General features: G+C 42.8%; 1 protein-coding gene across 2 annotated transcripts in view; it reads left to right on the top strand.

The window, feature by feature from the left end:
* Positions 1–8,669, top strand: part of APLP1 (amyloid beta precursor like protein 1) — a 42,933-nt gene extending 34,264 nt beyond the window's left edge. For both annotated transcript variants that reach the window (XM_089478821.1, XM_089478819.1), the window contains 2 exons: positions 4,665–4,808; positions 6,519–8,669. In XM_089478821.1, the coding sequence (XP_089334947.1) occupies positions 4,665–4,808; positions 6,519–6,617 (243 nt within the window). In that variant the 3' untranslated portion in view covers positions 6,618–8,669. The remainder of the gene's footprint in view (positions 1–4,664; positions 4,809–6,518) is intronic.
* Positions 8,670–12,671: the final 4,002 nt, after the last annotated feature.

A 12,671-nucleotide genomic window follows, 5' to 3' on the forward strand; every position in this document is an offset into this window, starting at 1 on the left:
AGCATCACCCTTCACAGTGTCACAATCACAGCGCAACTTAGTTATGCCTTAGTGGTTTGAAAAAGGGAAAGTAATTCCAAGTTATGTGATATCTGTAAATAGTTGCTTCCAAGTTCTATTTAAGATCACTTGATAAAAACCAGCCATTGCATCCTCTGATACTAAACTCAAGTGTAAAATATCTAAACTTATCACCTAGTAATGTTTGTTTGTGGTTCCAATGGAATACTAGTAACCTTTTAGCTCTCTAGTATAAACACTGAGGTTTCAATATACAGTGGCAAGGCACATGGATGCATCTCCCTACCAAACAGATGTTTGGCACTGTCACCTTTGGTGCTATCAATCACCTCTGGGAGATGGGAAGAGGGTGCTTTGATTCAATTTCTTTATCCTCACCTCCCCATCCCCCATCAAAAAGTAATAGATGCTGCTGTCAAAGCTGGCAGTACTGAGCATCTGCTTGGCAGGTGTGGGCAAGATTTCTGTGCAGTACTGAATTAACTCCGGGTGCTTAGGTTTTTGCCATGCCCAGCACCTTTCTGGGCCTGCTTTGTGCATTCAGTGAAAGATATTCTCCCTGCAGAACCTGGGCTTGAGAGCACAGATCACTTTGCTCAACCTGGATGCTAATGTCACAGCTATGCCATATTTTGAATTCCTTTAGGGGTCTTGGGTGAATTCCATCTGGTTCTGGTGATTTATGAGTTTAATCTATCAGTTTGTTCTAAAATGTCCTCCGAAGCCAATTCAGGTTGTGTCATTTCTTCAGATTTATTGCCTTTGTGGGGAACCGTTTGGGTGTCTCTCCCCAAACTTGTCTTTGTCTGTGACAGATGCAAAGCACTCATTTAACTTCTCTGCAATATTTCTGTCTTCCTTAAGTGCTCTTTTTACATCTTGATTGTCTAATGACCTGAGCAATTCTCTCTGGCAGGCTTCCCACTTCTAATGCAAGGCTTTTAAAATTCTTCTCCTTGGCTTTTATGTCTCTATCTTGATGTTTCTCATACTTCCTTCTCCTACCCCCTTTCTAGGATCGGAGGGGTTCTCCTTGCCTATTAGGCTTTTTATTATGCTTCAGCTGGTGGAATTTCAGCTTTATAGTTTTCCTTCATTTCAACTACATCTCTGCTTTTTTGGAAAGGACACTTTAATGCCATTTCATCATGTCAGCACATTCTGAGTTTTTGTTTTAAGGAATACTTTTGAAAATTGGACCAGCCAATTTTTAAGTATGTTTGGCCATGTTTTTGGCTCTTCTCCTTAGAGACGGATTCATGAGACATGTCTAAAAAGAATTGCTAAAAGAGGTGTTGGCTGTTTAGGGTTTTGGGACATTTTAGCTATGCTCTGTGGTAGAACTGGTTCAGGTGAAAGTAGACACAAATGAACCAGAATGAATGGGTGGCATAAACAGCATGACCCTGACATTTCATAGCTGTCCCAGCCATTATGTGAGGTGTACTAAGAGTAGTGGGCAACCAAACAGTTTCTGGAGCAGAGGAAGCATCACTAGCATCCAGAAAAGAATACAACACAACTTGGAACCCCAAGAAGAACAAGGGAAAGGAAACTTTGGGGTAGACATAAGGATCTTTTACATACACATACCCTCAAAAGCAGTTCAAATATATAACAATCAACAATAAAAGCAGTTTTAAAAGACAACTAATACGCTGAAAACAGGATCACCATAGCCAAAGTACTGGAGAGAAAGAACTTAAATAGAGCTCTGCTGGATAAGACCAAAGGTTGTTCCCATCAAGAGTTCACCTGCTGTAAAGGACCAACTGGATGGTTAATGGGGACCTAGAAGATGAGTATGAGGCACCTTTCCATTTGTGCTCCCCAACAACTAGTGTTGAAAAATATGCAGCTTCTGATTATTGATATAATTACAACATAATGCTCTGCTTATTTCCCTAAAGCTGGCATCTCATTGGACTCTGTGGAAATAGAATTCTAGACTTCATAGGTTTTTGGTCTTATCTGTCTATGCTTTGGTTCTTAGGACAGTGGAGTGGGGGCAGTAATGAACCAAACCCCTGCTCTAGACATAGATTATTCAGAAACAGGGGAGAAGGCATAATCCAGTGATGGTGAACCTTTTTGAGGCCAAGTGCCCAAACTGCAACCCAAACCCCACTTATTTATTGCAAAGTGCCATGTCCCTCTGGCTTTCTAGTAACAACCTCTAGCAAACTCTGTGCTGGGACGATGGCACATGTGCCCACAGAGAGGGCTCTGAGTGCCACCTCTGGCACACGTGCCATAGGTTTGCCCCACCTCAGTGGCTGTATTGCACTTCCTTGGCTTTTTCCAACAAAAGTCAGAGGAGCCATCTGTTTTAAGTCAGAGCTTCAAGCATTACTTTTCAAAATTATTTGGTACAATTCCAGTTCCATGACTCCAAAGAGTTAATTCCCATCATAGTAACATTTTTACAGTAACATTTTACCATTCTCTAAATAGTTACTTTTAGCAATTCTTTTAAAAGTCTGGATAGGTTGGGAGGGGGGTGTAATCCAGCACCACAAGGCAAATATAAGCCAATACCTAAACCATGTGATATCCTTCTGTGCCATTTAGAGATGCCGCCTCACTGTAACGAATTAGAAAAGTATCAGGTTACCATTATACTGCAAAAGAATTGGTGTTATCCCCTTCTTAAGTTACAGTTCTATCATATAGTTACACTTTAGTTATCAGGGCATAATAATTGCAATTCACTAGTTATTTGTAATTGGTTACTTCCAAACTCTGGAAAAAATAATCGCAGCCCATCATCCCAATACCTTTCTGTTGTCCCCAGAAACTAATTTTGATTTGGGGCTCCATTGTTGACCTGGGAAGTAATAAGAAACAGAAGATTTGGAGCATGTGTTTCCCTTGAGTATTATCTGGGAGTAAAAGCAGAGTTGCAGAGGCAAGGAAGTACTATTTATCACATCACATTCTTATGCATGTTTCCTCTAATATCTTTATTATTCCTTTGATGATAGGCTGAATTCCAGATCCCCATTAGAGTCAGTTGACTCTGTGCCCTTGTACATCTGTTGTAACATAAAACGCCAGCTACACCTTGGTCCCTGCCTTCTCTGTTGTGGTGGTTGGGTGTTAGTTGAGCTCTTTTCCAAGAGGATCACTGGCATCAGATTACTCAGCAAGAAACTGAGAATTTAGGTTGAATCTCTGCAGAATCCCACAACAAAGAAAAATCCAGAGGGAGTAAAAAAAAAATCCATTCCCATGACTGAGGTCACCCTCTGCTTTATGTCACGTTTCTCTTTATTGTTTATTGATTTTTTAAAGCTATGTGAAGGGAAGAAATTTGTTTGATTTGTGGACCCAAAAGGCTCTGGGGGTCGGGGAAACTGGAGATGGAAATTATTTCACTTTGGAAAAAGCAAACTTGGAAACGCTGATTAATTTAGCTTGGCCACAGGTGTATTGTTTTTTTATATATATATATATACTGTCAAACCAGCCGATGGCAACATCTAACCTTAGCGTGTGTTGTCAGATGATGCTAAGTTTGCTCTAGTCTGTTCCAGACATGGTGAAATGGCAGCATTCTTTTTCAAACTCAAGAATATTGTAACTTCTTTTATCTGAACTGCAGATGTGAGAACTGGAAACATTGACTTAACTATCATTTGTAAAAATGGCCCTGGGCATATGAAGAAATCTAGTTGTACTTCTCTCCGAATGCCTGACAAAGGCTGAGGGGATCAAAAGCTTACTGTAAATACTCTTGAACTTTGCAAAGACTGATGTAATCTTCACCTAATCCTTTTCTTCTTTAAAAATAAGTAATGCTTTTTGTGTGCAAAGTCGTTTCCAGTCTATTCTTACAAAAACCCTATAAACAAAACCACTATTCACATCAATACAGGGGGGAATGGAGGGTGATATGTGGTTTTTCATTGGCATCATGATCAGAAGCACCTTTCCATACATAACATGATAGTGAAGCCATGTTGGTCATTGGATGTACCCACAAAAGAGGGCTGCAGCCATTTCTCTTGAATTCAGGTGCTTGAATGTTGGTCAGTGTAGAAATGAAACTCCAAAATTACTCCAAAAACAAGGTACATAGTCATAGAGATCCCAAAGTTTGCAGAAGTATATATTGATGATGATCATGGTAATAAATAAGAAGATTCAACATGGACTTCTGTAAGCTCAGCCTAGAGAGATAAGAGAACTTAGACTGAGAATAATTGTCTTGTTTAAGGACAGAATTTATGCATTTTGAACTAATTTCTTCCCAGGGCATTTTAGGAGCTGGAGATAGTGCCGTGTTTAGCAGTAGGAAACCAAGCGGATAAGTGTTTTGAGTGTAGAAGTGAACAGAACCCAATGATATAAAAGCTGTCACTAATAGGTTACTTCAGAAAGCTGACTCTAATGCTTAGCATTTTAAACTTATTACATTAGTGTTTTAAAATATAGAAACTGCTTTTTCTATTGGTGGACACTTTCTCCCACAAGGAAGCCATAACTTAGGGAACATCTGGCATTCCAGATGTTGTTGACCTGCAACTATTTTCAGTCCTAACTGGGATAACTAATAGTGAGTGGTGGTCAAAGTTTTAGTCTAGCAATATGAATTGCAAAGTGTTGAGTACTAAGATCTCATTCAATCTCTTCCTCTGCAGGAGCCAGACACTTTGGTAACCATTAACCGGGGCGCCCTGATTGGCCTCCTTGTGGTGGCGGTGGCTGTTGCCATGGTTATCATCATCAGCCTCCTGATGGTTCGCCGAAAGCCCTACGGGACCATCAGCCACGGCATCGTTGAGGTAAGGCAGGAAGGAACCCTTTGCCATAGTCAAAGTGCCAGCAAAGTTCCTAGAGTTCAAGACTTTGAGAAGAATGGTCAAGGGCAAGGGGAGTGGAGACCTTTGAATTCTTCTCCTACTAGTATCAAAATCTGAATCAGAGAGGTATGACAGCTTCCCGCTCTGCCAGTGTTCCTCATGCCCCCCAAAATGTTCCCTTCCCCTTCCTTTTAATTTTCTGTCTGCAGTAATGATGAGAGCACTGCATCTTCTCGCTACATTACTTGGCAATATAGAGTAGGGTGCCAGGAGGAGAAATGTGGTGAATCTTTGGACTTGCAGTATTTTCTAGGGATTGCTGTCCTTGGCTCGATTTAAATGGGCCTTTTTCGCTGCCCCCGTCACATGCTAGGGGTTGGCCATCCATACGGGCCTCACCCTAGCACGTGACAGGGGCGTCAAAATGGCGGCGCCCTGTACATATGGGCGCCACCATTTTGACGCGATGGACGCATAGTGTCCGCACATCACGTGGTGCTTGCGATGTCACGAGTGCGCCATTTGTGCACTCGGGCGTTGCAAGCGCGACGCAAAAAGAACCCACTTTTTACGGGTTCTTTTTCCGCCACCAGGAAGCCTCGTCGTTTGGAGGTTGAGGCTTCCTGCCGGCGGGTATGGAGGCAGCAGCAGACTGCCCTTTTTGGGCGGTCTGTATCCCGCCCTTGTCACCAAAATTTTGATAGCAAACTACTTAAATGCACTATTTAAGTATATCCATTTAAGTACTTTTAAGATTCATTTATATATAGATTTAATAATGAACCAAGTGTGAGCAACGGACTGTACTTATTAACAAGCGTGGAGGGATTATTTGTTCAAATGAAGTTAATTTTTGCAAATGTGAATTAATCAATTATTACAGGGCGTTAAATTTTTTAATGAAAAAAATAATTAATGAAAAGTTAAATGAAACAGATTGGAAAGTTTTTCTGTATTTTTTTTTCACTTTAAACAAATCTGCAAAATTCTACTAATTCTCAGGGGAAGGACCGGCTTTGAGATATAACAGTCATGTTATATGTGGGTTTGTTTGAAGTATAGAAGTGAGAGGAAACTTCTCCACTGTCTCTGAGGTGGACATGGTCATTTCCTCTGTAATGGGTCACTAAGCTTTTGGGGACTGAGTGCTGTTGAGCTGAACAAGCGTTTTGTAGCCATGCTACTCAAAGCAGTGGTCCATGGACATTAATCAATCCACAAACCATCAGCTGCCAGTCCCTGACGTGTTTGCAGAAAAGGAAAAAAATGTGCCGATGATCACAAATAGGATAGCAGTCCATGGCACACTGTGGGGAGAATTGGTAGTCCCCCACATTATATCTCTCAAGAAGCACTGTTTTGTAGCATAATTTTGTTGTTGAGAACTAGAAAATTTTTCATCACTAGATAGTTGTAGTAAGACTTTTCCTCTTAAGCTAAAGCTGGAATATCAGATGTCAACAAACTACTGGTTATGGCTGATGGGGACTGAAGCCAGCAACATTTGGAGGGCCACAAGCTCCCCAGCCTTGTCTTTACCCTTGAACTAGAGGAAAAAGGAAGAGGAGTTACAGTATATTTCAAGAGACAGTTTTAAATCTCTGTGATAGGTATCACTCTCTCCATTCCTCCCACAGGTCTGTTAGCTCTATTGCTGTGTTTAACCTTCTCTTTTTATCCCTTACATTGCAGGTGGACCCCATGGTTAGTCCTGAGGAGCGACAGCTGAACAAGATGCAAAACCATGGCTATGAGAACCCCACCTACAAATTCTTTGAAGAGATGAATTGAGTTTCTTTGATGCAAGGGGATGTGGGGTCACTGGGGTAGTGGGCATTACCATGTGGGTGGGAGGGAGTGGTATCTACAGGGAGAGGGGTAGGTTCCACATGTACTTCCACACAAAGCCACCCTCTTTTTCTCTGCCCTGGCTGAGCCTTGCCCTCACCCCACCCCCATTCCTCTTCTGCCATGTTTTTGTTCTTCCATTTGCCGCATTCCTCCTCTCATATACCCATCCATTTGGGCTTTACAGCTCCCATCACTGGCCTACCACTTGCCATTTCCTCCACTACCATCTCATTCCTCACAACTTGAATATTTCACCACTTCTAACTGACCACACAGACACACACACACACACACACACAAGCTCCTGGTATCAGGTGCCATCTCTGGGTATCTCAGCTACTGTCATCTGAATACCTCCACAATGTGCAGCTATCTGAACCACTTGTTAAATCTGCTATATAATTGCAGGCACCAAGAACTACATGCACACATACCCTAAAAACTCTCATGCGTGCACATCACTAACCAATGCTCCATTCATTGTCTAGGGCTTTCACATGTGCATCAACTTGCACAGGGCCAGCTGTTGTTACAAAAATACAGCCTATGTACTGTAACCTGTGTTCCTCACCTCAGAACCATAGACATGTCTGTAACACTTTAACAAAAAGCTGCAGCCTTCCTATATTCTGTCCATAGCACCCATGTGTGACTCCATCTTGCAGAGATTTTTAAGGGGGGAAAAATCATGGAAAAGCCCATAGTTTATGCGTGAGACCAGAGTGTTGCATACACTCAAATTACCCATTGCAACCCTACCCTGCCTCCAGCATAGGTATCACCACCACTTACACTTGCTTGCCTTTTCTGTCTCCACATGTATTATGCTTCCTTTTGAATTCCTCACTAGTTGCACTTAATTTATTGGAAAGCCAGCTAAGCAGGGTTGACTAGGCTACATTAACTTTCTGCTTCCTTTGGCCTAGTTAACTTCCATCAGCACCTTTGGTACTAGTTTGGACAGGGGAGACCAAGGATCTAAGCTCTCCCTACCACCCACCTATTCTCTCTCCCTCTTCAAAAGATGTACAGTTTTTCTGAAACAGATAAAAGGACTAGTCTTTGTCCATCTCTGAGGTTCCAAACCTGGAAAATCAGTTCACCAGTGATTAGAGGTAGAATGAAGGATTTCATTAGAGGGCTAGGCCAGTGAGCTTACTCCAGTTTTTGTCACTTTGGTGGGATGTTTTCTTTTTGCCAGTAGGGTGCTGCCATAGGATTGGGTTCCTTTCCAAAAGCAATGCGTCTTCCAGGATGTGCCATCTGAACTTCAGGAAGGGTTGGGGACCATTTGGGCTACTGTCTCACTATCTCTGATGGTGTCTGCCAAATGCACTGTAATTTCTATCCATTACTGGAGTGTATGGGATTATAGGCTTAGTTTTGCCTCGGAACTGTACCATTGTACTAGCTTTTGTAAGGTTGCAGTTGGGAAGCAGACTAAAGAAAATAACACATGGTTTGCAGATATTAATGGGGCTCTTGAGATAGATTAGAGGTTTGATTAGGGGTTCATACAGATTGCCATTGGCTGTATTTTTATTTCTGTCTCCCCTCATGCCCTCCCCCCTTTGGGCAGGCATTGGGCATCCTAGAAATAAAGGACTGCTAGATCCTCTCACAAAGGGCTCTTGACTTTTTAAGACTTGGATGGAAGAGAGGAGGGTGGGAGGTTCTACCATAGAAGCCACTTCATGTGACAGAGCCCTCCTTAAAGTCTGGGAGTCCCACAGGTGGGCCTGACACCCTGCTTGCATTTCTGTGAAGAACGAATGTACAATTTTGTGCCCAGAATGCTCTCCACTCCTTTTATTCCATTGTTACTAATTTACTTCCTTCCCATCCTCATTCTGTTCTGCTTTTAGTTCATGTCCTTTTCAAGCTGACATTCTTGAAATCAAGATGCAAATGTCAAGAGACAAACCAGGAGATGGATTTCAGTTGCCAGCGCTTCCTCCAAACTAATAAAATGTTGTCACTTCTCTAACCCCAGAGCTGAGCCTGGACTCTTAAATAAAGTGGTGGTGGGATAGTGGTTGGGGGAAGATAATGGAGTTGGGTTCCATTCTTTGCTAGGATTATGAATTTATAAAGAGGTTGAGCAAGGAGAACAAAGGATGAATGAGTTTGTTTTCTCAGATATTTTGGCCTACTTCTACAGATGGTCATGGGTGGTCTTTAGGTTCTTCCTTCCATCACCCCACCCAGATATTCTGGTTCCCTTCCACCTTTCCTAATTAGAGCAAACTGTGGTTGGTCACAATGTCAAATCAAGTGGTTTGTGGAATCTAATGATTTGGACACCTTGGTAATCTATGTTCCAAGCCATGGAAGATGAGAGAGATTATGGGGTCAAACCCTGTTTTTAGTAGTTGTGTCCAGGTTTATTTGACATTCTGATAAGTTTTGACAAGATTCTTCATCACTTGACAACTGGACCTCCAACAGCTAGTAGGCAGCATCTATGATGTAACTAGTACTGATAATAATAATAATAATAATAATAATAATAATAATAATAATACGTTTTATTTATAGACCGCTATTCCGCAATGATCATAGCAGTGTACAGTGAAAATAGTAATACAATACAAAAGGTGACAGTTAAAGGAGGGAGAAGTCTCATCCTTCAGGCAGTCCCTGATGTTGCTGGGTCTGCCTGATCGCTCCCTCTGAGGCTGAGATGACAGTTGTTAAGAGGGAAGAAGGAATGGTAATGCACCATGAGGACCTCTTTGCTGTAGTATTGCTTAAAATATAGTTCTGTGTTCAGTTGCAAGGGTTGACCATGTGGAAATTATGTTTTCAAGTAGGATTTAGAGCAGTGATGCCCAAGCATGGGTCCTGAAATGCTAAACTACAAGTAAATGCGAGTTGTAATCCAATAACAATGGCTGGGATGCCAAGGGTGAGAACTAGTGCTTCCCAATATGAGAAGGAGCAGGCAACTCAAAGCAGGTACTATATGATGTGTGAATTGCCTGTCCTCTACAACATGGACATGGAAGGCCTGGCAGATGCATTAAATACCAGCTGAAATACATAGAACACTTCATTTTAGGAAATTAAGACAAATCTTAGCTAAAGGGGCTGTCCTCATATCAAGATGAAATGTTGGAATTTCTCTTCACTTACTTATGGAGATTGAGTAAAGGCTATTTAATCTAGGCCCAAAACAGATGGTCCAAAAGGTGTGGCTTCTGGACACTTTGGGGGCATGGCGTGCAGATGACACACACCCGTGAGGTAACTGGAAGCCACTCTGAGGCCGCCTATGGTTTCTCAAAGCCACCAGAAAAAGGAGTGGCAAAAACCAATCCTTGCTGGTAGCCCATTTGGGACCATAGCAGCAGCACACTTTCAGAGCAGGCCATCTGACTGCTGCGGTCCCTGACCAATTGCAGCTGGAGATTTCCAATGGACTGTCTGATGAGACAGCCGCAGATGGATTGCAGTTTACCATGTGGGAAATGCAGGTGTGCAGAGAATAGTCAAATGTCAACCAATAATGAATGGGGATGGCAAAGATACTAATTATCAGTTGGAGCCAGCAAGTCTGACTTTTGTCTTTAGTGGAGTTATTAAACGCTGTTACCTTCCCACACAAGTGGTACCTATTTCTCCTTGCATTTTGCATGCTTTTGAACTGCTAGGATGGCAGAAGCTGAGGCAAGTGACAGGAGCTCACCCCATCATGTGGCACTTGGGCCTCGAACTGCCGACCTTCTACCATCAGAATTGGTGTCTTAACCACTAAGCGACTGCACAGAAATGAACATATACAGCTTCCTCCTGAAAATGCAGACCATGATCCAAGAATCAAAATCATTTTTGGTGGCACCATCTGCAGAGCCAGTCATTCACCTCTGCTATTTTCCTCTCCCTTCCTGGACCATGCCCTTCAACTGGGAGAAGAGATGAGATAATACCATGTGCATCCAACTCTTTCAGCTTCCTACCCAGAGCCTCATAATTTCTCAGGATATTCTGAAGGCTGTTCCTTTCAGTATCGTTGGTTCCCATGTGGACCAAAAAGAAGGAGTAATTGTCAGTAGGCTTGACAAGTCATAGATTTTTCCCCCAGGGAGGTAACATACCTCCCGAGACATCTTGTGCACACCTCTACTGTACAGTGTACACAGCAGTAAGAACTCCCCTTTGACCATTAAGCACCTCCTCCAAGGCTTAGCAGTGGCTGTTTCCTGTGCTGGTGCCAAAAAGGTCTCCTGCACTTTCCCTGAGGACTGTCCCTTTTGCTCTCCTTCATCCGTGATAAGGAAGAGAGCTTCAAGTCCATCCTGTAGCTACAAGCACACAGAAAGATCCCTGGTTTTCCTATTTCTGTATATCACATTCCAACAACTGTATGGGAACTGACCTCCTCCCCAGAAACTACTTTGTATTCCCCATCCAGGACAGTCTGTATCACTCTGTCCAGGAAAACCTCTTACTCCTTAATATGCTGAAGTGTACATACCCGGGCCACCAGCTGCTGGGCTTTCTCTTCCAACAGGGCTCCCAACTTGCACTTGATGCAGGTGAAGTTACCCACATCCATTGGCAGGAAAACAAACATTCCACAGTTATTGCAGGTGACTGCAGCAGCTCCCTCACTATCCATATTTGGTAGTCTTAAGTAGGGACTGAAAAAGGACTCTGGGCTCCCCCCTCAATCTTCTCTGCTAAAAACTCACACAAAACACCCCTGTTTTCCAAACCTGTTCGCCAAGTTCCAGAGACTGGGGATACAGCTGTAAGAAAGCTGCTGGCTGCTAACTCCTTCCCCAGGCAACCTTTTGACTCACTTCCTATGAGCAAAAGCCTATCCTCCCTGATATCAGGTGCTCAGGACCTGAGTCTACACTCAATAGAACAACAGAGTGCTAACAAGCACACAGTCACACCTCCACTCGGCTCCCACAATCAACCAGCCTTCACCTAACAGACAAAAGGTCACAAACTACAATAGAACATACAGCACATACCAGCAAGCCTCTACTAGGCTCAAAGCAAAACAGGCAACCGTTCCCCAACTGACCCTCACTCTTGACCCAACAAACTCTCCAGAGGAGCAATCTGTTGATGCAGACAGCTGTTTGTATCTTGACAACTGACACTAGAAGCAAAGTCCATGGCATCATTCACTTCGAGAACAGCAGGTAAGACTGGCGCACAAGAGTGCAGAGCGTATTTCTCGGAGGGAAACAGCAAATGTGTTAGGCATGAACCATGCACTCTGGTGGTTAGTGTGGCCTGCTTCTCCTAAGAAAAGCTTGGGAAGGATCCTTCCACTTCAAGCTTGTTGCCCACCACTTTTGCTGTTCATCTCCAAGAAACACATTCTGTGCTCTGGGAACAGGTTTTGCCTGATGCTCCTAGGAAAAGCTTTGGAAGGATCCTCTTGATGTGCAGCAGGGACATCCTACCAAGCCCTCAACCTTCACCTCAAGCCCATGGTCTAATGCATTTGCTGTTCTCCTCAGAGAAATGCACCACATGCTCTAGATTTGAGGCAGGGCTTGAGATCTACTCAGCAGCCTGTTCCCCCTTAACAATGGAGAAGCCTTCCAAAGCTTTTCAAAAGTTTGAAAGCAATCCCAAGGGCCATCCAGTCCAATCTCCTTCTGCTGTGAAGAAGTTCACATTTTTTTCTGGGTAATAAAATCCATCCAATTATTATTACTGTTGTTGTTATATTTATTTGTATCCTGCTCTTTTCTCAGAAATGGGACTCACAGTGGCTTCACAATATTAAAAAACAATACAATTAAAAACATAGAAAAGAGGTACATTTTTTAAAAAAGAATTAAATTATTACACTGTTAAAACAGATAACTGTCAAAAGATCTACTACAGCTCCCATCAGTGTAGTTGATTTCAAACTCTCTCTCCTCCATTTGGTCAGAGGTGGCCATTGCCCTCCTTTGAAGCTGAGAGTGTCCCAGAGTCACCCTCTGACCAAAGCGGAGAGATCTAATATTTTGAGACACAGCT

This window comes from Sceloporus occidentalis, unplaced genomic scaffold (genome assembly GCF_023333645.1).
Source record: "Sceloporus occidentalis isolate IW3139 unplaced genomic scaffold, rSceOcc1.0.p SCAF_13, whole genome shotgun sequence".
NCBI classification, from domain to species: Eukaryota; Metazoa; Chordata; class Lepidosauria; order Squamata; family Phrynosomatidae; genus Sceloporus; species Sceloporus occidentalis.